A 27,078-nucleotide genomic window follows, 5' to 3' on the forward strand; every position below is an offset into this window, starting at 1 on the left:
CAACTGGACCGCTTGAAGGTAGCACTCATGAAGAAGAGGCCATCTTTGATAAACAGAGGCCGCATTGTCTTCCATCAGGACAACGCCAGGCCACACACTTCTTTGGTGACGCGTCAGAAGCTCCGGGAGCTCGGATGGGAGGTTCTTTGGCATCCGCCGTATAGTCCGGACCTTGCACCAAGTGACTACCACCTGTTTTTGTCCATTGCGAACGAGCTAGGTAGTCAGAAGTTAGCCACAAAAGAGGCCTGTGAAAATTGGCTATCCGAGTTTTTTGCCAATAAGGAAGCGAGCTTCTATAACAGGGGTATTATGAAGTTGGCATCTCGTTGGGAACAAGTCATCGAACAAAACGGCGCATATTTGACTTAAAACAGATGATTGTAACTAATTTTATGAACAAATGAAAATTCAAAAAAAATACCGCAGGACTTTTTTGACAGCCTAATATAACGAGAACGCTTGTAAGGGAAATAAAACGATTTGTCATTTAAGAGCAAAATGCATGTAACGCAGGGTTTATTTTGTTAATGTATTCTCAATTTTGGGTTAAAAATTAAATTAGATTTTCGTAGTTTTAAAAGCAAAACTTCATATACATATCATATACTTTCTGATTATCAGAAAAAATCTGGAGGAAGCTGGGGCGATTCATGGATTAGGTAAACATAAAATTTTATAGTGAGGGCATGTTGAGAAAAAAGTTTTTTCGTTGCTTTCAATTCATTGTTTAGTCTATTGCGTGTACGTGTTATCATGATTGTTTGTATGATTGATTGTTAGTGAAAATCGCTGCTGATTTTTTTTCTCTGAATGAACATTATGAAATATGATATTGCATGGAACCTGTGTGTTGTCCAAAAAGAGAATATGAAAAATTGCACATATTTTGTGCGCATCAAATTATTACATAAACTTTTGTCGACCGATAAATATATTTTCACATACAGTTTTCGATTTTTAATGAAGCAGCTTATCTTTTCTCACTAAATTTCAAAAATATAAATCCCATACGTACACTATCCAATCAAACGATATGAATTAATAGCTGTCTATTGATGTTGGGTTCCAGCCAACATTCTATGTTGCTCTTAATATCGCTGAACGAAAGAGCGAAAGAACGGTTCAAAAAAACTGATTCACTTAGATGAACGGTTAGTGAGTGAACCGTTCATCAAAGTGAACTGTTTTGCCCATCTCTAGTTCCGTTACGTTATAACGAGTCGAGTAGCTTAAGAGCAACCTTGTAAGAGGGCCACTTTGGCGTGGAGAGAAGGAAATCAATGCTCACATGGTTTGGGATTGGGTTGGGCCCAGCCGGGTGCTATGATTGGTTCTAGGATCGTTAGCAAAATCTCAAGCAGAACTGTCAGTGGGATACCCAATTCATGTGAAAATAAAGGGAAAATGTCAGTGGGATGCTCGATATGTTGGCTCCTGTCAGTTCAATAGGGGTTCTCTAAAGACGTCACTCAGGTAATTGGGCCATCTAGCGTTTGGTTGATAGGAACAGGTGCTGGTGAAAATTGATGTTCGTCTTCAGAAGTTCGATCGAGGCTGAATCGAGCATCGTGATTTATCACCGTCTCAGCAAAAGGGTCTCTATCTTAGGAATTCCAAAAATACGCTCTCAAATATAAAGAATATATATTTACTGTCTGTCATTCTACTGATGGGTTCTGTTTCAGATCAACTCATCTGTGCTGTATTCACATTGAGATGCCTAATCTTGTTTGTGGGTATGTGTGTGTGCGGGACAGTATAACATATATAATCGAGGATAGTCAGCTTGAACTATATTTGGTGTTAATCGGGACTGAACAATTTTGTATAAATTTCAACAGTAACTAATCTTTGTTTCAATGCATCAGTTCCTATCGGAACATCTCACTACTTCCAAAATGTACTGGGATATCCTCATTGTGTGGATGGTGAATGTAACCTCCCCTTTACATCTAACATATTCCGCTCGAAATGCGCAGCCCACCCTTCTATATATACCGTTCCTATGCGACGCAGTCCTGTCATGCATATTTCGCCCACTTTGAGGTTTTCCCCAGCCCTGCATAATCCAACCCAATCACGCAGCACGAGTCATCTTCCTCTGCGGACAAGGTAAGTTGTGTTCACTGCGACCGTCTAGAACATCTCCACCATGGCTGTGGTCCAAGTGACCTAAACCGCACATTGGAAACGAGTGTGCTGCGCATTTCGAGCGGAATATGTTAGATGTAAAGGAGAGTTTACATACACCATCCACACTCTCACGTGACGAGCAAACTACTCAACTGAATATCCTACAAGTTTCGCTCCATCAATTTGGGAATTTGCGGGCCTCATATATTCTGCTTTATGGGGATATCCATCGATCGCTAGGTTGTTCCACAGATCATCTAAAGATTTTGCTGCATACTCAAAATGTATCGCTTTCAGTTTCGGTTCCCTTGTTTTGAGTTTTGCATCCATGTGAGATCCGTGATTATCATGAGGAAGTATTAAACCTGCTAACTCGCGGAAAGAGGAGCCATCCGATGTTCGACTAGGTTGAAAGCACTGCGTTCTGGAGCATTTGTAACAACGAATATTGCATAAAGATTCAATTGATTAAAATGATGAATCGCCATATCTATTACTTTTTAAAACGACGGTTCTCGTCTCGTCCTCCATCCACATTAATTATGATTACTGGTTTAATTCGTCTTTGATACCGAATAATTTGGAATTGAGGGGGCTCTCTAGCTTTTTTTTATATCGTGCCCATGTGTATCCATGTATCCAACTGCTTCAGCATGACCAAAGTGTCCTAGCTTCTCTCTGCATCTGCGATAACCGATGGAATAAGCTTATGTTTAGCAGCCACGAAAATCATGATCTGGAAGATTAAAGCGGTATTCGAAATGAATTAATCGGTGCCTGCCTATTGGCTACTTTTTAGCCTATTACAACACGTGCTTTATCTTCTTGGCTCAGGAAAAACACCTCATTCCGTTCCAGAATCGAAGTCAGCTGCTCAATTATATATTGATTTATTCAGGATTAGAAATGGAAGTTTGTTACGTAACAACCGCCAAGGCTCCTCCCAACTAGCGCACACTGACTCTTTATATATTCGCCGGTGAAAGGGAAAAGCGCATGGTTTCTTTTTGGTGAGTTTGGGCAGTTTAGGCATGAAACTCGCGTGCGGGTGTATCATTTCATTGAAAATGCCATCAACACATGACGGTTTACCGTACCATACCAAAAACACACACCAAATCATAAGTTTTTGTGATTATTGATTATATGATTGTTTATTATTCATCTACGAATCCGGATTACATCCTTAACGGTAATAGATAAAAAATAGGTTGTATGCGTTGATTGAGAACCGTGGATTTCCAACGAAGTATAAACTTGTTGTAAATATTACTCGTTGTAAAACTGGTGTTTTCGTTTTTCGAATGCTTCGCATCTGAAGAAAACATTAAAGTTCAGATAGAAAATGTCAGATGTCAGAGGATATCCTGGGCTAAACGAAAAAAACACCCGATCCACCATGATATGGTCGATATTTAGCTAGAGTGGACTATATGGCAATTTCGGAAAAGTAGAGATAATCTTTGGTGTTATCGGATTTAATAAATGTTATAAACAACATAGAACATAAATCAGTTTCGAATGATCGACAAAAAAAAATACTGAGATTCAAACTGTGAGTGACGATATCCGTTTATTGAGGCAAATTAATCTTCATCAGATTAGCAGGTCTGAAGGCAGTTGTGAATTGTTAAAGTTTGAATGAAATCTACCATGATTACTCAGGACTGATTAGGACTACATATTTAATTACTCAAACAGGTAGTCCTAAATCTTCCTCAACCATTAGTTCCTACTTTTTCCGATATTTCTACTACTTACCTATACTTACTTTGTGTGCTCCCGTGGCCGAGTGGTTAGCGTCATAACTAACATGCCGGGTGTTCGGGTTCGATTCCCGTTCTGGTCGGGGGAATTTTTCGTCAAAGAAATTTCCTCCGACTTGCACTGTGATCACGCGTTTTCTAGAGCTTGCCACTCAGAATGCATTCAAGGCGTGTTATTTGGCATAGAAATCTCAACTAAGTACTAATAAAAAATGACGCAAGTAATACAACGTTGAGACGGCGAATTTTAGTGCCATTGTGCCATTGAAGAAGAAGAAGACCTATACTTACTTACTTAATTACTCACTTACTTGCTCACTTACTTACTTACTTACTTACATACTTACTTACTTACATACTTACTCACTTACTACTTAATACTCATGATATGAAATCAAAATCCGACACAATTTTCAATGAATATTATTGCGAAAAAACTGTTCTATAATATGGAATACATATTTGATACAGAAAAGTTAATTATCATTGATAATTTTTGTTTTAAAAGTGTATTCATCTCATCTGAAAATCCTTTTTGTTGAACCGTCAATGCCGTCAACGCGATCATCAATGCTATAAGTGGTGTGCGTAAGGATGTTGACACGCTGTATTTTAGTACACAAGAAATACATACACACCTTCATACACACTTCGCACCTTCAATATTATGTTTATTGATAGTACTTGCTGTTGGGTAGTAGAAGTGACTAGACACAAAATTTCCTTAAATTAACCAGCATCATGAGTGGAGTCTGCTGACTTGATAGGAAAAACGAAAACATAAAAATCTTCGCGACGCACGATAAACAACAAAGTAGAGTGATAAATTTAACTTGTTGTTGACGGCAGAACCAGACGGGAAAACAAAATCATCCAAGTGATCTGCGGTTACGGAGCAGCAAAAAAGAAAATTTTCGCTGCGACGGAAAATTCATAGGTGACGTTTCATTTCACGTTCCGTTTTTTGTCTCGATCGCTTCGGAAGGCGTAGAAAAAAAGTGCGACGACGAGCGAGCACTTTTGTGTGGTGAAAAACAAAAGGCTTTGTGTTTGCGATCATCGGTTTCAAGCAAGCGAGAAAAACGGCATCAAAAGTGGAAGTCCACCAAGTGAAGAGGAAGCAATCCGAGATGGAGCTCACACCGGAGGAAATTCGGGCGCGGCGACTGCGAAAGCTGGAAACGGGTAGCAGGGGGCCACTGATTGCGGTCTCCAGTGCACCCGATAGTGGACAACAACAGCAGCAGCAGGAAACCTCCCCCAGCGAGTCCAACGAAAACTCGACGGCTTCGACTCCTACGGAGAAAGGTAAGCTGCGATAAGGAAACGGGGAGGGTGCAATTAGCTTTGTGATGGGAGGCTCTTAGAGAGGTGATGCATATTTTTGGATGCAATTCAGTATGTGAAACGCATAAGACGAAGTGCGCTACTGGTGTATGCTTTTTTACGCTTGCTCTGTTTCGTCAGCCGTGGGTGCTGTGGTCAAGGCTGGCTGACCTATATTTAATTTGTACGCATTTGAAAATTAAACCAGTGGAAATGGCTTACAGAAAATGATCTTGTTTGTCCCGTTTGCCAAACATAACTTTGTGTCGGAAACAATAATATTGGAAAAATTTGTCGGGTAATGGTGATCTATGATTCATAACATTATGACTCATTTTGCATCCTGAGTCCTTCACGTACATTGGGTGGGGATATTCCTGGAGAACTAATCACTTGCACATACGATAATGTAAATAAAACTGCAACAATAACAGTTGTGTAAAAGACAAATGACCCCAGCTCGCCACAGACACATCTGCATCCGATTAGCCTAGAGTAGCGGAACATTTTTGAAAACAACAATATTCTGTCACCTTTCTTTTATCTGTTTGATCGCATCCCCGGCTTGTGATTCGGACGAAGTAATTTAACATCAACTCACATCTTAATTCGTTAGTCTTGCAACTAAAATCAAGAAATTGAGTAGCGTCGTTAAAACATTCAATCATGGAACGAGTCATCTGATGAGAGATATGATCAACGTTTATATTAATTTTCGCAAATAGATTTGGGACCCAATCTCAGGAGCAAGTAGCCTTGTTATGGAGATAGTCTTAGCAGGTCTTAGCCCGTGTCTGTCTTCGCTCCAGCGTTTCCGTCCATTTGAGATGTCCGCAAATTTCTTACTTGTTGTTGCTGCGTTCTACGCCGGGAGCATAGCACCTTCGCTAGAAGCTTCCATCCTGGTCGATCCGCAGCTCTCGCCTTGACCCGTGTCCAGGTGAAATTTGGGTCGACTCCTCTCAACTAGTTTGTGAGGTTCTGTCGCCAGAACAGCTGGGTCTGTCTCTGCTGAGATGTGCTAGCGGGTTCCAGTCTAGTTTTTGTCTGCAAATTTCAGTATCACTCTTCCGTAATGTGTGGCCAATCCACTGCCACATACGCTCCTGGATCTCTGTCAAAATCTGATGGCAACGACGATGGAGCTCGCCACGAAGCACTGAAGCTACCACGCATTCTTTGCTCATACGCTCCATGCCTTACATGCGTAAAGCAGCACTGATTTTACGTTGGAATTAATGGTCCGGATTTTGGTGTGGTAACTGATCTGATTTGACTTCCATGTCTTCCTCAGACAGTCCTCGCCGGGCTACCAAGATTTTGTAAACTCTTGTGGGAACTGAGCGAAATACGGGCCACGAACGGTGAAGAAAACTATAGATAACGTCTTGTAACTTTTACCAAAAGAAATCCACGAGCGTTAGTTTTTTATTTAGAAAACGTACCATAAACAAGATATCTTTTCATTACAAGGTAGCAACATTTAATTTTCTGTATCCGTGTATGTGTACGTATACTTATACCCACAGGTCCCCCCCAGTTACACTAGGAACCTGACACGGTGACCGGATGGTGTAACTTTAGTTCCTTGGTCTTCTTCAGGATACTCCGCCAATTGTTGTTGGTTACACACGTATGCAGGTTTGATCCTATTGATTGAAATACGTTGTGACTTCCCGTCGACTAGGACATCCATAAATTTTTCGTCGCGACGAAGAACTTCAAAAGGACCATCATAAGGATGTTGAAGAGGACGTTTAACTGTGTCAACTCTGATGAATACATGGGTACATTTCTTCAATTCTGAATTGACGAAGATTTGACGGCCACCATGACGGCTTGAATCAGTAGGTTTGATGTTTTCGAAAGTACGATGCAGCATTTTTGAAAATTTTGATTGGTCGACATTTTTCGATGGTTGGTCGAGAAATTCTCCTGGAATTCGAAGTGATTGTCGGTATACCAAATCTGCAGCAGTGCATTTTAAATCGTTTCTATAGGCAGTTCTCAGTCCTAATAGAATCAATGGTAATTCAGAATACCAGTCTTTTGCATTCACACACATATTATCCGCTTTAAGGGTCCTGTGAAACCTCTCAATCATACCGTTTGCTTGAGGATGATAAGCCGTTGTGCGTATGTGATGCGCTCCTAATATACGCGTTAGCTCCCGGAAAAGTTGAGATTCAAATTGACGGCCTTGATCAGTAGTCAAATTTTCCGGAACACCGAAGCGGGCAATCCACGTACTTGTACAATGCTTGGGCCACTGATATCACTGTTATGTCGGTTAATGGTACTGCTTCTGGCCATCTGGAAAACCTGTCGATCATTGTTAGCAGGTAGCGATGTCCTTGCGATGGTGGAAGTGGTCCAACCAAGTCAATATGAACATGACAAAACCTTGCTTTTGGCAGTTCGAAATTCCGCAATGGAGAAATAGTGTGACAAGATATTTTCGATCGCTGACAGGCGAGACAATTTCGAACGAAATTGTTGATGTCCTTGTTCATGGAAGGCCATATAAAACGTTTAGTTATCAGCTTTCTCGTCGGCCGTGCACCAGTATGAGCGATTCCGTGAAAATGCTTCAGAATGTCGCTTTGGAATGAACGGCCTGGGACGTCGTTATTTATTTATTTATTTGGAGTGAGGAAAAAGCCCATTTAAGTGTGGCTCATGGCTCATTTTTTCTTAAATGGGCATAAAACCTCCTCCTTTTAAGCATCAACAGATTTAAATAATCCTAATGACACATAATATACTTAAACTTAACATCAGATATCTTATTCTACGTAATGGTAAACCTAGACTAAACTAATGGGACACAATATAATAAGCTAAACTAAACTAACGGAGCACTTCACGAAACCTACTTTTATTAGCAGAGCGGGACAAATGGAAATCAAAAACGCAATAACAACGATTAAACACACGATACATACTACTGATTGGCTCATTGTGGCCGTAGTTTGTGCGGAATGGTGGAATTCGAAGGAAATCGTGCGAACGAAGGGTACGACGACGAATATCAAAATTGAACGCATTTAACAAAGCAGAGCAGTCGATGTGGGATTGCAACATATCAGACACAAAGCAAGCCTTGGCAGCATTTCTTCGATTCAAAAGAAGATCCAGATCGATTAACTGGCAACGATCCTCATATCGTGGGAGATTGAAAGGATCGTTCCAAGGCAAACATCTGAGAGCAAAGCGGATAAACTTGCGTTGAATGGCCTCTATTTGTTGTATACCGTTTTGGTAGTGTGGTGCCCATACAACTGCTGCATACTCCAGTGAGGATCGAACCAACAAGCAATACAAAATCTTCAGGCAGTGGACATCAGTGAATTGTCTTGCAGCACGAAGGATGAAGCCAAGACTTCTTGAGGCTTTAGTGGTTATATAACCTACGTGATCTTTGAAGGTTAGGCGTGAATCTAGGAGAATACCCAAATCCTTAACGATGGTTTCACGTTTGAGAGACGTATTGGCGATGGTATAACTGAATTAATATGGGGAGCGTTTACGAGCAAATGAAATGACAGAACATTTGTCGGCATTTAAACTCATCCGATTAGTTGAGCACCATTCGGAGAAAATATTAAGTTCGTGTTGAAGATAAAATGCGTCTTCTGGACAGGTTATTACGCAGTAAAGTTTAAAATCGTTGGCGTATGAGAGCTTAAAACATTTAAGTGTAAGGTTCACACCATTCAGGTATAGTAAAAATAGGAATGGTCCGATATGGCTGCCCTGTGGAACACCCGATGTGACTGAGAATGGTTCCGATATAGTGTCACCGATCTTGATAGACATTGAGCAACCAACCAGGTAGGAATTGAGCCAGCTGAGTAGAATACTAGAGCAACCGAGACTTTCGAGTTTTGCTATCATGATTTCATGATTCAGTTTATCGAAGGCAGCTGAAAAATCGGTGTAGATAGCATCGACCTGTTTACGATCTTCAATGGTTTTGATGATGAAGGATGTGTAGGTGAGCAGATTGGTGCAAGTGGATCTTTTGGGCATAAACCCATGTTGAGTTTCAGACACGTAGCTTAGACAGTTATGCATGAGAAAGTCCAAAACAACTAGTTCAAATAGCTTTGACGTGGCACACAAAGCAGCGATTCCTCTATAGTTGGCAATCTCACGTTTATCACCGAAAGATTTTTTCCACATACTCGGGAATGTTCCTGTCGACAGAGAGCGATTGAAAATAGTTGCCAAAGGTTGGGAAATTGGTTGCTGTTGCCTTTTTAAAACAATAGATGGTATACCATCTGGACCTGGATTTGTTGAACATTTCAAACGAGCGCAACTGGATTCAATATTGTTGAGCGATATCTGTGGATGTGGGCCGATGGCTGGGCGAAGTGGTACGTTGATTGCTGCTTCAGACACCTGTTGTGGATCAAGCATTTCATTTGTGAACACAGCTGAAAATTGTCCCATGAAGAGGTCACCAATCGATGAGAGAGAAGCAGCTTCCTTTCTGCCCAGACTCATGGACACAGGAAGACCAAAATTTATGAAGTGAACAGCTTTTTATTGAGCCGTTTGTATCTGTTGTTACAAGCGATGTAATATGACCGTCCATAGGCATTTTGATTTCGCGACAGTTTTTTGAGGGCTGATCTTTTAATCGACTTGAGACGTTTGAGAGTGGCATTTGACCAGGGAGGATATAGTGGTCTTCTACTAACTAGTTTGGGAGTGAATTGGCCAATTGCGTAGATTAAGACGGAAGTGAAAATATCAACCGATGCTTCAACGGACGGCCATAGGAATGAAACACAAATTTCTGTATTACTCGAGAATTAATCAAGCAAACGAAATAAAATTTGGCATGTGGAGGTTTCAGGATGCAATAAATGTTTCTATGGTGGTTAGATATTCCTCCCCCCTCTCTTAGGAGAGGGGTTCCATACAAATGAAACACAAATTTCTGCATTACTCGGAATTCAATCAAGTAAATAAAATCAAATTCGGCACATAGAAGTTTTAGGGTGCAATAAATGTTTCTATGGTGGTTAGACACACCACTTTTGTATGGGGCCAAACTTCATGTATGCTGCCATACAAATGAAACACATATTATAATATACGAGTTTTGGTAGAAGTACTAGGAATTTCATAGTAAAATGTAATTTTAAAGAGTAGATTAGAAAATCAATCAATGAACCGTTCTGCGATTGAACCCGTGAACGTGTGCTTAGTAAGAAAATGAGAATGTGATAACGAAAAATAAATAATGGGCGGGACGAAGTTTGCCGGGTCAGCTAGTACCCAATATATACTACTTGAAACAGCATCTGAAATTGGACTGTCTAACGTATATGCGTTTGAGTGGCGATTTGGGTGTGTTGAACGATCCTAAACTAGCAATACATTACAATATTTTTATAATTTGAACAGCGCGATAATGTCAACTAGAGATGAAACGGATAGTAGTTTAGCCGGATACCGGATATCCAGCAAGCAACGAGGTCGGATATCCGGCAGCCGGATATTCGGATCATTATTTGCGAACACGGAATTGGGAGAAACGGCATGTGTGCATGAAGCAAATAAAGGATTATATTTTAGGAAGTGATCAAAACATTTTTACATAAAAATAATGAACTATGATTTTTTTTAAATTCAATTGAATTTCCGTATTAAAGAGAATTTTCTGCAAGGAATATTGGACAGATTTGGTAATAACAAAAAAGGTTACTAGTATTCAAATAATCGAGAAAGAGTAAGAACTACAAGGTAAGCTACATATAATTCAACATTTAGCTAATTGGACAGACGTGTAATGCGACCCGTTTAATGGGACATTTTTACCTCTAATTCGCGATGACAGTAGCACGTTGTCGACGCCTGGAGATGACTTCCAATTAGGGGCCATAATGTGGGTCCTAAACTCGTTAGTGTAATCTCTATCAGATTAGAAGACGCGAAGCCAGTTTGAAAATGTCAAAATTTGAATGGAAATTTTCACAGAACGTTATTCAATTACTTGAAACGAATGAGACTCGATGTTGTACCGGATAGGGTTAAATAGAACACGGGTTTGATACGGAAAACTTTATTTCTATTCAATGTTTTAATTTTGAAAACGTGTTCATTCCGCCTTCAAACCAGTTATTCTTTGACGCTCCCCTAAACTAGTAAATGAAGCTCAATGCCGTCAACGCGGATTGGACATTGGACAACATCGAGTTCGGGGCCCAAATTATGGTCCCACATAGAAAGTCGCCACCAGACGTCGACACTGTACCACTCTCATCGCCAACATCCAATTACAGGTCAAAATCGCCTCCAATGCGACACTGAATGGCGCCTCAGTATGTCAAAATAAATGTAAATTACTGTATTTTCATTCAAAATTACAAAACATGGAAATTTTATGATTTCATCACAAATCAAATTAAACTAAGCAAAAGAGATGAAACTGAATTAAACCTTATACGCGAAGCTCACGACACCTTTTGGGACTGTTTCAACGAAGTGGCAAACGGATATGATAATCAGCTTCGCGTTCAGGAAAAACCATTGCTAACGAAATCGACTTTTATGCGAAAACATTTCGAATCAATCGCAATCACGTTCCTTACGTTTGGTGGTCATTAAACTCTAAGCAGTACCCCTAATTGACAAAGCTTGCTAGAGTTCATTATTCAGCTCCTTGCAGTAGTTTTTACAGTGAACGACTGTGTTAATGTTAATGTAGTGTTAATGAATTATTGTTATGAGTTCATATTAATTCAATTTTCGAAAAAATATGATTTATCTTGTGTTAATGAGAAATTATTGATTTGTTTATTAATATTTAATATCCGGTCGGATAGTAAATATTGGCTGGATAGGTTTTTCTGTCCATGTTGTATACGGACAGCCCGTTACATGCTGTGAAAAATCATTCAACAGTAAATCATATTAGATCGTGAATTTGACATATCAAGCCCCACGATGTTGTATGTACAGTGAGGATGTCAAATTATTCTTATGGATGTATAAAATGAAACTGGGTTATATAAAATGAAATATTCTTTCATTCATTCATTCAGAATGGATTCAGATGCAACTTCAAACAAATGATCACAAATCAACGACAGTCCTACGTCAACCTTGCGGTTATACCTTGCGGTTATACCACAGATATAACCCTTCCTGTTTTTTTTTCTTAAGTTTTGCTCCAAACAATACATATAACCACAAACTTAAACCCCCATACCCTAGTTTTAATCGCGATTTTAGTAGTTTTGCGAGGCGAACCAGCCCAGGAGGCTGAAAGCCTCTCAAAAAAAGAATAAAAAAAAATAGTAGTTTTGTACGAACAATATTCAAATAATTTAACCGACGGTCGTTTTTCAAACAGAACGAATTTATTTGTTCCTCAAACAACACGCCTTGAATGTATTTTGAGTGGCAAGCTCTAGAATGTGTGTGACCACAATGCAAGCCAGAAAAAATGTCTTTGACGAAGAATGCCCGACCGTTCTGAAAGAAACAGATGAATATTGTATAAACATTAGACAACGTAATACTACCACAGGTACTCCATTCATTATGAACAGCATTACTCATCTTGAAATAATATTTATGGATAGCTGTATCAGACGAATAAAATGCGAGTGCGCTCGATGGATTTCATGTGTATCGTATGATGTCATTATATGATGTCGTGAGCTGTACCAACAATTCATGGTCGAAATGTACGCGAAGATAGAGAGCGGACGACTGTGATTCCTATGACCTTATCAACATAAGCGGCTAGAGGAAGGATACTTTCACTTGGGAAACGCAATTGGGGGATCAATCTTGAACGAAAATTGTGTCTGACGATGATTTTATGTTATATACGAAGTTTTGGGGAAATGCAAGGAAATTTATAGACAAAAAAGGTAAGTTAGGGTTAGGACTATGTATTCTATGTATTTAAACGACATCGAGTGATTGTGAAAATAGCTCGAGTTTCAAACCAATCGGATTCTGGAATATGAATAACTGTTCGATACTGTTACCACAATAATGGTGTATGGTCCATGCGGTGATTCGAAACCTTTATCGCCTTGCATGGTAGATAGAATATGTACAAGGCGTTTTCCTAGAGATTTACCAACGACATGATCGCAAACGTAAGCGAATATCTAATATATCAACGAATAAATACTGATAATGCCACAATGTCACAAATTTCAACAACGCAGACATGGAAATTGAAAATCGTTGAGTATTACCATATTCGCCTCAGCTGAGCAAAGAGCGATTGATACATTTTCAAGTTCGTGGATAAAGGAAGTGGCAATATGGCTGTGATTATAAATTAGAATACCGTGGTTGAATGACAAAAACGGAGTAATGCGGTTCCAAATAAGAAAGATACATCAGCTCCATTTTTGTCTGGCGTATCGTTGGTTTCCCAATTCATGTACGAGCAGTTATAAATTTGGTCGCGCATATTGAAAAAGAGAAGCGTGTATTTTCCTCCAACGAGACAGCTTTTGAACGATGTGAATATTGATTTTCTTTATTTCATTTTCCAACCTAACGACAAAAATCTATTACTTTTTTACGTGAGGTTATAAAAACAATTGAGGGGCTTAGAATGCAAGGGGTGTAAGTGACTTGATCGATTTCTCATCGTCAACTTTTTCTTTGATTAATAACTCAACTGCAAAAACGTTCCAATTTGAGTTTGCTATAAAATTCGATAGATGAGGTTCGGACCTTCCTTCCACACTGTCAAATACAGCTGGGAATGAGTTTGCAGCTAAGTTATGACCAAAAGAGAGAGTCGATGTAGAGAAATCGATCAAATCACTTACATCCCTTTCATTCTAAGCCCCTCAATTATAATCTCACGAACATTTTCCGACATTCGTTTTTTTTTGTTTGCCCTTAGTAAATCGTATATACGCATGACAATAGTGAGCATGTGTGAGTCGTATATTCATCCAAATTAATTCGTAAGCGATTGTCATATGGGTATATCGCATCCGTTTTTGCAAGTATATGACAGCTAGCCGCAGCATGTACTACCCAAGTACAGGATATATAATGCTGTATATACGCTAGTTATACGATTTAATGTTTGCTGGGGAGCGTATTTTGATAACAGAAACTTCAAATCTTTCGATTCATTCGTTTCTGGTAACAAACACTTTCACCACAAATTTTTATAGCGCGCCGCTAACCTTCCCACAACCACAATCGATGTGGCCCAGTTGGAGTAGTATCTAAACGCTCGAAACGATCTACATGTTCATTGACGGTTTGGTACATGGCGTAAACCACATGGTGTTTTGAACGAAAAATTGGTCGCTATCCAGAAGTGATACTGAAAACATGAGATAGCTGGTTTTGGCCGCTCACACAAGGAGGAAAAGTCATTGTTTATCTGACGGCAAATCGATCAATCGATCGATCTGGAACTGATTCTAACTACAACTACGTCGATGGTGCCTGTGGGAAATAAAGCTGACATAAAAAAATATACAGCTATATACGACAGCTTTAATAATTAATTCCTTCAGTTTGCACTGAAATTAACTCAAAATAACAGTGTCGGAAAACGCAAAGTTTCTTAAACGTAAGATCCACCGGAAGGAGAGATGTTCGAAGAGTACGATGATTGCCGAAGGCCGAGCCGAAGAGAAGAGAATGATTCTCATTACTCCGATGTGAGAACAGGGAGTTCAGATTTCTGGCGGACTTTCCCCATAGATGTTAAAAATATTGAAAATGATGAACGACAAGGGTTTCAGAGAGCTCCATTTATGTTTAGAAAGGAATTTTATTGGAAACGCATAAAGAAATAAAATCCCGTGCAATAAAAGGAAAACACAATAACATTGAAGATTGTCTTCAAGTACAAGCTTCTACGATATACGGTCACATTTCTAAGATTTACGAGTTGCCGTAAATCTGGCATCACTTCAGGAAAACGAGAGCCCTGAGCAGCGTTGCCAATGTTCCAGTTTAAACTGGATTCTTCCAGTTTTTTTCTCTCGATCCAGTCAAACAGTTAAATCCTGAAATCTTCCAGTTTTTTAAAATATCTTCCAGTTTTATCCAGTTTTTTATATGTGTGCTTCAGTTTTACCCATTTTATGTAAAATAAATTCACAATTTATACATAATATAATGAGGGATATTATGTATAAATTGTGAACCTTCCGCACCCTTCCTATCCTTTGACCAATTTGTTTTTTCGACATACATCGTTCGATAGATCCAATGTGTATTTACTTTGGATTGACGTTTTTTTCAACTCAGTGTTTTTTATTCTCTCGCTTACACTTCCAAATTCAATACGGTTAGCGCACAGTGCGTGCTACACTGTCTTAGAATTCACATAAATATCGGATGTTCTACACCCAAACTAGCATTGGCAGAAAACATGTCATCTTTGGCAGAAAAGATGCCATTTCCTGTGTATGAGAGTCAAATGCGCAAATAATGAGCTATTTTAAAAGCTTAAAAATGGTTTGTATGTATGCGTCCATACGACGTCAATGGGGATCGAACCAAGGCCGGCTGAAATGCAAAGTTACTTTACACGACCACGCTATCCATATAGCTGTCAGCGCTAAAGGGTGTGTCACATCAAATTGCATCACGGAAAAAACGCTGTAGAAATTTAATTTTTAGGAATTATATCTTCAGCTTCCGCTTATAATCAGATAAGAGTGTATAGATCACGTTGGCCATGCTTCACTGTCAATTTTTCGTAAATTTGGAAAAATGTCGTCGAACGAAAAAGAGCGTCGTGAATTGATCCTGTGCACTCATTTCGAGAATCCGGAGTTGTCACATCGGGACATCGGTAAGATGCTGGGAATCGTCCAATCCACGGTCAGCAGAGTACTAAAACGATACTTTGAGAACCTAACCATCGACCGGAAGGAGAACCTAACCATCGACGGCAAAAATGGATGCTCCGTCAGTGAAAAAGATCACAAGCGCGTAGTTAAGCAGTTTAGACGTGATCCGAGAAGTTCGGTCCGGGATGTCGCCAATAAGCTAAATTTGTCAAGTTCATTCGTCCAGCGGACCAAGCAGCGGGAGGGCCTGCGTACATACAAGGTTCAGAAGGCTCCTAACCGCGACGAAAGGCAAAACATGGTGGGGAAGACGCGAGCCCGGAAGCTGCACACCGAAATACTGACGAAGCCGCATTGCCTGATAATGGACGACGAAACCTACGTCAAAGCGGACTTTCGTCAGCTGCCGGGCCTGTTGTTCTTCTCCGCAGAGGACAATTTCAGCGTTCCGGAGGAGATTCGCAAGCAGAAACTATCCAAGTTTGCCAAAAAGTACATGGTGTGGCAAGCGATCTGCTCTTGCGGAAAGCGGAGCGCCCCCTTCGTGATGACCGGCACGGTAAACGGGCAGGTTTACCTTAAGGAGTGCCTACAGAAGCGCTTACTACCACTATTGAAGCAGCACGAGGGCCCGACCATCTTCTGGCCGGATCTCGCTTCGTGCCACTATTCAAAGGACGTGTTGGAGTGGTACGAAGCCAACGGGGTCACCTTCGTGCCAAAGGAAATGAACCCGCCCAACGCGCCGGAGGTTCGCCCAATAGAGAAATATTGGGCGATTATGAAGCAGGCCCTCCGGAAGAACCCAAAAGTTGTCAAATCGGAGGCGGACTTCAAGAGAAAATGGATTTCTGTTCAAAAAAAACTACAACCTGACGTTGTACAGAACCTTATGGACGGGGTAAAGAGGAAGGTGCGAGCATACGGGCTTGGGCTCGAAGTATGAATAAAAAGAAAATGCCAAAAGTTGTTTAATAGTTTTTATTTTACTGTCTAAAATTTTCAAAAGGATCGGTCTACTGGGCGAATTTCTACAGCGTTTTTTCCGTGATGCAATTTGATGTGACAAACCCTTTATTATAAAGGAGCGTGATAATATTACACCCAACGTTGCCAATGTTCCAGTTTAAACTGGATTCTTCCAGTTTTTTTCCCTCGATCCAGTCATCCAGTTGAACCCTAAAATCTTCCAGTTTTTTGGAATATCGTCCAGTTTTATCCAATTTTTCATATGTGGGCTTTAGTTTTATCCATTTTATGTAAAATAAATTTACAATGATAAATATTATCTCTCCGTCCACCTACCTATTCCTTGAGCATTTTTTTTTACATTTATCGTTCGACCTTGGATCGATCGTGTAGTGAAAATATACTGTTTTTCAGTTGTGTTTCATCTACCTCATGGACTTCTGCGACAGGCGAGGTTGTTATTTGGTTCTTTCCATTTCGTTCAATTCGTCGGTGCTTTTTTTTATCGAAAATGCTAAAACGAAAAGCAAACCGAATGCAGGAAACTTATCAAACTATTTCAAAAACAGGCTATCACTCAATTTCTATCTTATTTAACAGCCTACCCAATGTGCTACTCTTTATTTCTATTTATATGCATTTCAGATGTTGTAGGTCCTCCAAACCATTCTGAAGTTGAGACCGATCAATTGGTCCATATAATTACTACACGAATTTTATATAAATCATAGCCAATCTTCCTTAAATAAAACGGTTCTTTAGGATCCAGTTTTCTTCCAGTTTTTTTGAGAGCAATCTTCCAGTTTTTTGAAAAATATTATTGGCAACCCTGATTACACCTCATCATAAAATGGAGTTGGAAGGTGTTTTCTAAGACGATAAAGAAGAACATGAACGAGAATATATCTTCCTCTGTCTGGGTCGTGTATTTGGCAAACTATACGAAAAGCTTTCATATGAGGGGCTTAGAATGCAAGAGGTGTAAGTGACTTGATCGATTTCTCTTCATCAACTTTTTCTTCAGTTAATAACTCAACTGCAAAAACGTTCCAATTAGAGTTTGCTATAGAATCCGATAGACGAGGTTCTGACCTATCTTCCGCATTGTGAGATACAGCTGGGAGTGTATTTGCAGCTAAGTTATGACCAAAAGAGAAAGTCGATGTAGAGAAATCGATTAAATCACTTACACCCCTCTCATTCTAAGCCCCTCATTGGTCTTCGTAGCCACTTGGTTACGCGTTCGCTTACCAAGCAATCGATCGTGAGTTCAAACTCAGGGCCCTCAATTGACCATCTTTGTGTTGTTATAGAATAACTACGTCCACGCAACCATCATCAGCGATGGAAATCAATCCACGGTGGAACAAAGATCGATTCATCCATACAACTGCTCTGCTCTGCAAGAAACATCGGCCTGCTGTTCTATAAATCTATAAATATTCTATAAATAACTCAACAATGATCAATATCAACTGTCTCCGCTGTCCGGTCTGCTGAACAATGGATGAACAGAAAGAATACCCTTACGCCTAAATGGCTACTACTGTGTAATTTACCATAATGTAATGGAACAGAAAACTTAACGCCTAAATGGCTACTACTAACTACTGTGTAATTCACAATTCATAGAAACATAAACATATGTACATGTACACGATTTAACCCGGCTCTGTTACAGCTAAATGCTAATGAGCCTAATAAATAAATGGGATAAAAAAAGCCCCTCATATACTTTCATTTAAATGTGTCACCTGTTTCGCTCCCTCATATTGACTCTAGCATATATATTTTACAAATGATATACATGTCTTGGGGAGTAGAATATTTTATGTTTCAGCTCATTTAATGTAATAAATCGGGATGCCAGAACATGTGCTAAAAATTAACTTTGGGTGTAGGTTCTCCAAAATATTCTGAAGTTCAGACTTGAACAATTATTTTAATCACGACTGGCAATGTTCATAGCAAAATATCTCACCCAAATAGGTTCATAGAGCCCGTGTGCTATGCTGCCTTTGAGTGCATATAGCCATCAAGTTTTATTGGTATTTCAAATCATTCTAAATTTCAGAAGAGCATAGAGTCAATTTGTTCCATTGACTTTGATTGATATGAACATAAAACCCAAGTAATCTTGTTTCTGTTTACATCAATGGGATACTAGTTTCTCAAAGGATTTTCAGTTCTAAATAGCATTAACATTACGCATGATCTAAACTCTCCTATTTGATGCATGATAGAACCGCTTTCAAATGTTTTTTTTTTTTATTAAATCGTTTATTTTTACAGGCTCAGTTACATAAGTTTAAAGGAGCCAAACTCCTATTTGTATAGTTACAAGTATATATAAACATTTTTTATTCTAATGTTAATGAAGTAGAGAACCGATTACTCGCGGCTTGCTCGAGTTTAGAAGGGTGACATTTTGTTTCAGGAAAAGGATGGGATATAAGGATATGTTGACAATGTTCACTCTCACATTCGCACTCACATTCATCATACTCAATTCTTAAGCCTATCTTATATCTAACATGTATTTACATTTCACCTTATTCTATTGTTAGTGAGAAGGGATTTGATTTCTCGCGAAGGGAAAGGAAAAGGAGAATATAAGGATATAAGGACAATCACACACGAAGATTGATAGCTTTTAGGAAGACATATATTTGGGACATGTAATCAAGGTCTAAACCAGCTAACACATCTCTCACCGGCACATTGGGCTGCCTTCCTCTAGCCCGAAGAGAGTTTTCTAAATTCGATCTGGCAACAAGATACTTCTCGCACGATCAAACAACGTGTTCGATGTCGTGGTAACCTTGGCCACAAGCACAGATATTGCCATCGGCAAGATTAAAACGAAAGAGTAGCGCGTCTAACGAACAGTGATTGGACATGAGTCGAGAGAAGGTGCGAATAAAGTCCCGACTTAAGTCCAGACTTTTGAACCATGGTTTGAGGCTAACCTTAGGGATAATCGAGTGAAACCACCGGCCCAATTCATCTTCGTTCCATTTACGTTGCCAGTTAGCGATGGTATTTTTACGGACTAAAGAATAAAATTCATTGAAAGCGATTTGACGCTGATAAATATCGCCTTCAATTGCACCTACCTTTGCCAATGAGTCAGCCCTCTCGTTACCCGGAATTGAGCAATGTGAAGGGACCCAGACAAAGGTAATGACATAACAGCGTCTGGATAAAGCACTCAAAATTTCTCGTATTCTCTCAAGGAAGTACGGCGAGTGCTTTTCCGGCCTCACTGAACGGATAGCTTCGACAGAGCTAAGACTATCCGTTACAATGTAATAGTGTTCAACAGGTCGTGAGGCGACGCTGTCCAGCGCCCAATGTATTGCTGCCAATTCAGCAATATACACAGAGCAAGGATTCTGAAGACTGTGGGAGGTGCTAAAAATTTCGTTGAACACTCCAAATCCTGTGGACTCATTCATAGAGGACCCATCAGTAAAGTACATATTATCACAATTGACACGCCCATACTTTGCATTGAAGATCGTAGGAATGATCCCCGATCGATGATAATCTGGAATTCCATGGATTTTCTCCTTCATGAACAGATCAAAATGTACAGAGGAATTGATGTAGTCAGGAAAACAAACACGGTTGGGAGTATACGAAGAAGGATCAACCTGCATGGAGATGAATTCATGATATGAGCTCATGAATCCTGAATGAAAATTTAGCTCGATAAGCTGCTCAAAATTTCCGATCACCAATGGGTTCATAACCTTACACCGGATGAGAAACCGAAGAGATAATAAATTGAAGCGATATTTTAGTGGGAGTACGCCTGCCAAAACCTCGAGACTCATGGTATGCGTTGAGGGCATACATCCCAACGCAATACGGAGACAAAGATACTGAATTCGCTCGAGTTTAATGAGATGTGTTTTGGCAGCTGATTGAAAACAGAAACTGCCATAATCCATCACTGAGAGAATAGTTGTTCGATACAACATTATAAGATCTTCGGGATGGGCTCCCCACCATGTGCCGGTAATTGTACGGAGAAAGTTTATTCTTTGTTGACATTTTTTACTCAGATACCTAATATGGGCCCCCCAAGTACATTTGGAGTCGAACCAGACCCCAAGATACTTGAATGACATAGCATGAGTGATCGGTTTACCCAAAACTGGAAGCTTTGGTTTTGCTGGTCTATGCTTCCTAGAAAAAACCACCATCTCTGTTTTCTCCGTGGAGAATTCGATCCCTAGCCCAATGGCCCAGGTTGAAAAATTGTTCAAAGTATCTTGTAAGGGTTCTTGCAGGTCGGATTCGTTTGATCCTACGACAGACACCACTCCATCATCTGCAAGTTGTCTTAAGCTGCAATTTTGTGCAAGGCAATTGTCGATGTCGCTTACATAGAAGTTGTACAAAAGGGGGCTTAAACATGAGCCCTGGGGGAGGCCCATGTAGGAGACCCGATTTACTGTCGAATCCCCGTGAGAAAAATTCAACTGTTTCTCACAAAGCAAGTTATATAACATATTATTCAACAGAGGCGGCAGACCCCGAGAGTGTAATTTGTCTGACAAAACCTCTATTGAAACAGAATCAAAGGCCTCCTTTATGTCCAAGAATACTGAAGCCATTTGTTTTTTTTCGGCGTAAGCCATTTGAATTTCTGAAGAAAGCAACGCAAGACAATCATTCGTCCCCTTGCCCCTGCGGAACCCATATTGTGTATCTGAGAGTAAGCCATTCGTTTCAACCCAATGATCAAGGCGAAACAAGATCATTTTCTCCAACAATTTCCGTATACAAGACAGCATTGCTATTGGGCGGTACGAATTGAAGTCGGACGCGGGTTTTCCGGGTTTTTGAATAGCTATAATTCGCACTTGTCTCCAATCATCTGGAACAATATTATGCTCCAGAAACCAATTGAATAAATTCAACAAGCGATGTTTCGCCACATCAGGGAGGTTTTTTAACAAGTTGAACTTAATTCTATCCGTTCCTGGAGCAGAATTGTTACAAGAAAGGAGAGCAAGAGAGAATTCTACCATCGAAAACTCGGAATCAAGATCGCACCTATCTTGTGGTATATCTCGAACAATTTTTTGCACAGGAGCGGAATCGGGACAAACCTTCCGTGCAAAATTAAAAATCCATCGATGTGAATATTCTTCGCTTTCATTCGATGAAGAGCGATTTCTCATGTTTCGAGCCACTTTCCATAATTTTTTCATTGACGTTTCTCGTGATAAACCTCCCACGAAATTTCGCCAATAAGCACGTTTTTTCCCTTTGATCAAATTTTTGAACTGATTTTCAAGGTCCAAATACATTTGAAAATTCTCAATGGTTCCACGATTCCGAAAAGCTTTAAATGCGTTCGATTTATCCTGATAAAGCTTGGAACATTGGCTATCCCACCATGGATTGGGAGGCCTTTGACGAAAAGTGGAGCCTGGGATGGGTTTCGTTTGAGCGCGAACCGCGCTGTCATATATCAAACGAGAAAGGAAGTTATACTCCTCCAATGGAGGCAAACCATCTCTGGAATTGATGGCTAGAGCAATTGCGTCCGCATATTTTTTCCAGTCAATGTTTCTTGTGAGGTCATATGCCATGTTTATAGATTCAGAAGAATTCAACCCAATGGTGATGGAAATTTTGATTGGCAAGTGGTCACTGCCGTTGGGGTCCTGGATTACATTCCACTTGCAATCTAACGATAGTGAATTCGAGCAAAGCGAGAGGTCAAGAGCACTTGGGTTAGCAGGAGGTTTAGGTACACGTGTTGTTTCCCCAGTGTTCAAAACGGTCATATTGAAGCTGTTACAAAGGTCATATATCAACAATGAACGATTGTCGTCGTACTGTTCCCCCCAGGCAGTTCCGTGAGAGTTGAAGTCTCCCAAGATCAATCGTGGCTCAGGAAAGAGTGAGCACATGTCAACAAGTTGCTTGCGGCTAACCGCAGCTCTCGGAGGCCAATACAAGCTGACAATACAGAGGTCTTTGCCTCTGATGTTTGCATGACAAGCAACAGCTTCGATCCCTCCAATAGGTGGAAGGTCAATTCGAAAAAATGAGTGGCACTTATTGATCCCCAATAGCACCCCTCCGTATCTGTCATCACGGTCCAAGCGTATGATATTAAAATTGTGGAAAGAGAGATCATCTCGCGAAGAAAGCCAAGTTTCGGACAGAGCAAAAACATCACAATTGAACTTATGAATTAAAAATTTGAATGTATCCAATTTAGGGATAAGACTACGACAATTCCACTGTAAAACAGTGATATCTCCGACCTCTCTATTTAAATTAGACATCAAGAGAGATAATCATTGCAATGAGGGGCCATGTTTGCATCAATTGTTGCAAAATTGTCTTTAATACTGGAAGCATTGAAATGACAATGGTTCTGATGGAGTCGGAAACATTAAAACACTTGAAGATTTGGTCCAAAAGGTCAGACAACTTTATAAATCCCGATTGGGAAGTTGAACTGGACGGAAAAACAGGGACAGTTGGGGTTTTTGATGTCCCCTCGAGTGCTGGGCCATTCGAAGGTGAAATATTCCCACGGAAACCAGGAGGAACCTGATTTTGCTTGTCCGCTGCACTCGATTTTTTAGGCATGCTAACAGGGGGTATCACCGGAGGGGCTTGTCCTTGAACTTTGGGAGTGGTCACATTTTTGCGCCGGGGATTCCCTTGGAAAATGAGCGGTGTGCCCCCGTTAGCTGTGTCCGCTTCTATTTCGTCAACGGGCAACGTGGCGAAGACATTTTGTGTATTGATTGGTTGTTGTTGTTGGGCCAGTGGCGAAGCGCCCTTTAAAATATCCGCAAAAGTGCGTTTCGAGCGTTCCTTCAAAGAGCGCTTCTGTTTCTCCCAGCGACTCTTGTAAGTTTCACAAACTGAGAGCTCGTGTGGGGATCCCCCGCAATATGGACATTTATGCTCAGTCGCACTGCAGGATTTCCCCTCATGTTGCTCTCCGCAAGTGGCACAGCGCTCCTTGTTGGCACAATAATCTGAAGTGTGACCAACTGACTTGCATTTTTGGCAAGTCATGGGCTTTGGCACGAAGAGTCGCACAGGCAATCTCAATTTGCCCACCATGACGTAGTCAGGTAGAGCGGAACCAGCAAAAGTTACTCGAAACGAGTCTGACGGCGTGAATTTAGTTTTTCCCTCTTCTTGGGATACTTTTCCTAGTTGGCGGCTGTCCAAAATTTTAACACCCACCAACGGGAGTCTTTTAAATTTACCAACTCCTTCTTTTATCATTTCGCACGTCAGACCAGTTTCAGTTACCACCCCCGAGATTTCTACGTCATGGGAGGGCACGTAGACGCGATACTCTAGGGAGAATCTCTCGTCGATCACAATTGCATTCGCGTGTTTCCGATCACTCATGACAACACGCAGTTTGTTCGGTCTAACCTTAGAGATTTCGACCACGGAGGAGTATAATCTTGCCAGATCTTTCGAAACCTGAATGACATTAATTGCCTTTCCTTTTGGTTTAGGCCGGAAAAAAACAACCCATGGACCAGCTCCAAGTGCATCGTCTGGATAGACCTTGACACGAGGAGAGGAAACAACTGAGGGGGAGGACGAGGTCGATTGTTGAACGGAAGCGGGATCAGTAGGGCTGGGAGGCAAGTTCGGTAGTAGAGCGGAAGCGGGAGCGGGAGATTGAGGGGGCGAAGAGGAAAAGTTTGCCAATTTTCTTGAGGGCGGCTTGTTAAGGTAGATTACCTCTTTCTCTGAAGAGACATCTTCTGAGGGGGGAACGCGTTTAAGCGACTTCCCAGCCCCCGTTGTAACTAGTGAGGAGGAAACAGTAGTTTCAATCTCCATGTCAACATGACCTTCTGCCATTACGGCAGATATAAAATAATATAATTTTTATTTTTTTTTGTATTTCTAAACCTAATATATATTATACCTAAATCGCACACCAATACGAATGAAATGAAGCGGTGTCTCAATCGAACCGCGTGGCAATCGCTCGGCACAGATGCAACGGTATATCGCACCACAACACGATGATGGAATCGATGACGATGCTAAAGCACACACAGCGATGATACGGCACACGCACCGCGTCCGCCGTGGAGGACTTCTTCCTCACGCTGGTAGTGATTACTGCTCTCCTCACTCGCGCAATAAAGAGAACCCCGTTAGGGCGAAATAACTTCACCAGCCACGAACTGATAACGGTATAATCTCCACTTTATAATAGACGCGAACAAATTTGCGACCGATGTCTTCGGACTGCGCGAGCTGAATGACGCTTTCAAATGTTAACGAGTGGGAAATGAAACCAACCACGCAAAAGTGACAAACCGAAGATCGATTTTTCTTGCTCTACATTATTCGTGAGATAGCGACGAATATGGTCAAAAGGAACACTACAGAAATCAAAATTCGCGTTAGAAGAAAAAGAACAGAAGGTTGGAGTTATATTCCGTGACCCCATGCACCTCAATTAATCTGGGAATGACATGATACGAAGGATGACATGATGGATACGAAGCAATAACAACGATATTTTTGAAGTTTTACCCAAAAAAAAATGAGTGGGTTATATCTATAATATAACCGCAAGGTTCACGTGGAACTACCTTAGCTTAGCAATCATTCGTTTGTATTGATTAAATTCTTGATTGAATGAAACAGTTTCCAAATTCAATTGAGTTCAATATATTTGCTCTGTGAGTGAAAAAAATGAACAAATGCCGTGTAAAGTCATTTCATTTATTGTGATTGATTGTTCTTCGTTACAAGTAAATTTAATGACGGACCTTTTACGTTTGGTATGATGACTAGAACAAAATATATGTACGGAAGAATTATCAAACGTTTGATGAACCAGCCTAAGGCTGAAAATCTTTCCAATAAAGACAAAAAAGTTTACATCCCAAAAGTGTACATACTTCTCGAATCTCGAATTTGCTTGAAACTGGGAAGTTCATTCGCTTCTAGTGGCTGCACGATTTTCCCAGGTTCCTAAGTTTAGAAGATCATGTTAGGACAGACATATTCCACTCTGCACAAAGGCAAGCGAGGACAAAAGTACTCGCAGTTTGCATTTATTTGCAGAGCCTATTTCCCCAGAAACCTCGGTTTTGAAGTCTGTGTTAGGGAAACACATTTCAATCGGAACAAAAATACCCCCGATTTGTATGAATTCGCAATGCCGATTTCCCCACGCTTCATGGATTTGAAGTCTGTGTTAGGGAAACACATTCCAGTCGGAACAAAAATACCCCCGACTTGCATGAATTTGAAATACCGATTTCTCCAGGCACCTTGGTTTAGAAATCTCTATTAGGGAACACATTTCGGAGGGAACAAAAGCTCCCCCTACTTTCGTGTGTTCTTTTTCTTCCTTTTGGCTTTAAGAGGGTTTAAACTTTTCAGTTCACTCGCCTCTAGGCTCTTTCGTGTGTTTGCAATGCCGATTTCGCTGCTTGGTTTTAAAGTCTGTGTTAGGGAACATTTTTCGATGAGAACAAAAGTCCCCCTACTTTCATGTATTTGCAATGCCGATTTCCCCAAGGCTGCTTGGTTTTGATGGCTGTGTTAGGGAAACCGTAAATCGGGCCAATCAAAACGATGCAGTTAGGGCGTTTAGATAACGCCTAATATTTTACAGTTATTCAATTGTTTATCTAATGAAAAACAACATTTTGTTAGTTGCGATAGATGCGTAGAAATATTCCCTATCAAGTGATGCAAACATCTCTCCTATCCAGTACGAAATGTTCGAGCTATAAGCATTCGAAATCTTTCATTTTTTCCTGCATGTTCTGTGTTTAGGTTTTCATTTTACCCTCCATATATTCCGGTTAGACGTAGTCCCACGTCAAAACGAACTTACTAGATGTTCTAGAAAAAAAGACCCTCAAATATTGTCTCACAGTAATGTTCGGATAGTGGGAAACGACATTTTGATCTACTCGAATGATATGATTAAATAATTGTTCGATTCGCCGTTTAATGAACTACATATAAATACTACACGACGCTTCGAAGGAAATTATATTTCTCAATCATTGAAA

The 27,078-nt window shown here is 40.4% G+C and overlaps 1 protein-coding gene across 1 annotated transcript in view; it reads left to right on the forward strand.

Moving 5' to 3' along the window:
* Positions 1–4,590: 4,590 nt before the first annotated feature.
* The window catches only part of LOC129774189 (ubiquitin conjugation factor E4 B), a 116,558-nt gene continuing 94,070 nt past the window's right edge, over positions 4,591–27,078 (forward strand). The window contains exon 1 of the mRNA XM_055777893.1: positions 4,591–5,210. Coding sequence (XP_055633868.1) covers positions 5,033–5,210 — 178 coding nt within the window. The 5' untranslated portion in view covers positions 4,591–5,032. The remainder of the gene's footprint in view (positions 5,211–27,078) is intronic.

The sequence above is a fragment of the Toxorhynchites rutilus genome, chromosome 3 (assembly GCF_029784135.1).
Source record: "Toxorhynchites rutilus septentrionalis strain SRP chromosome 3, ASM2978413v1, whole genome shotgun sequence".
In the NCBI taxonomy this organism is placed as follows: domain Eukaryota; kingdom Metazoa; phylum Arthropoda; class Insecta; order Diptera; family Culicidae; genus Toxorhynchites; species Toxorhynchites rutilus.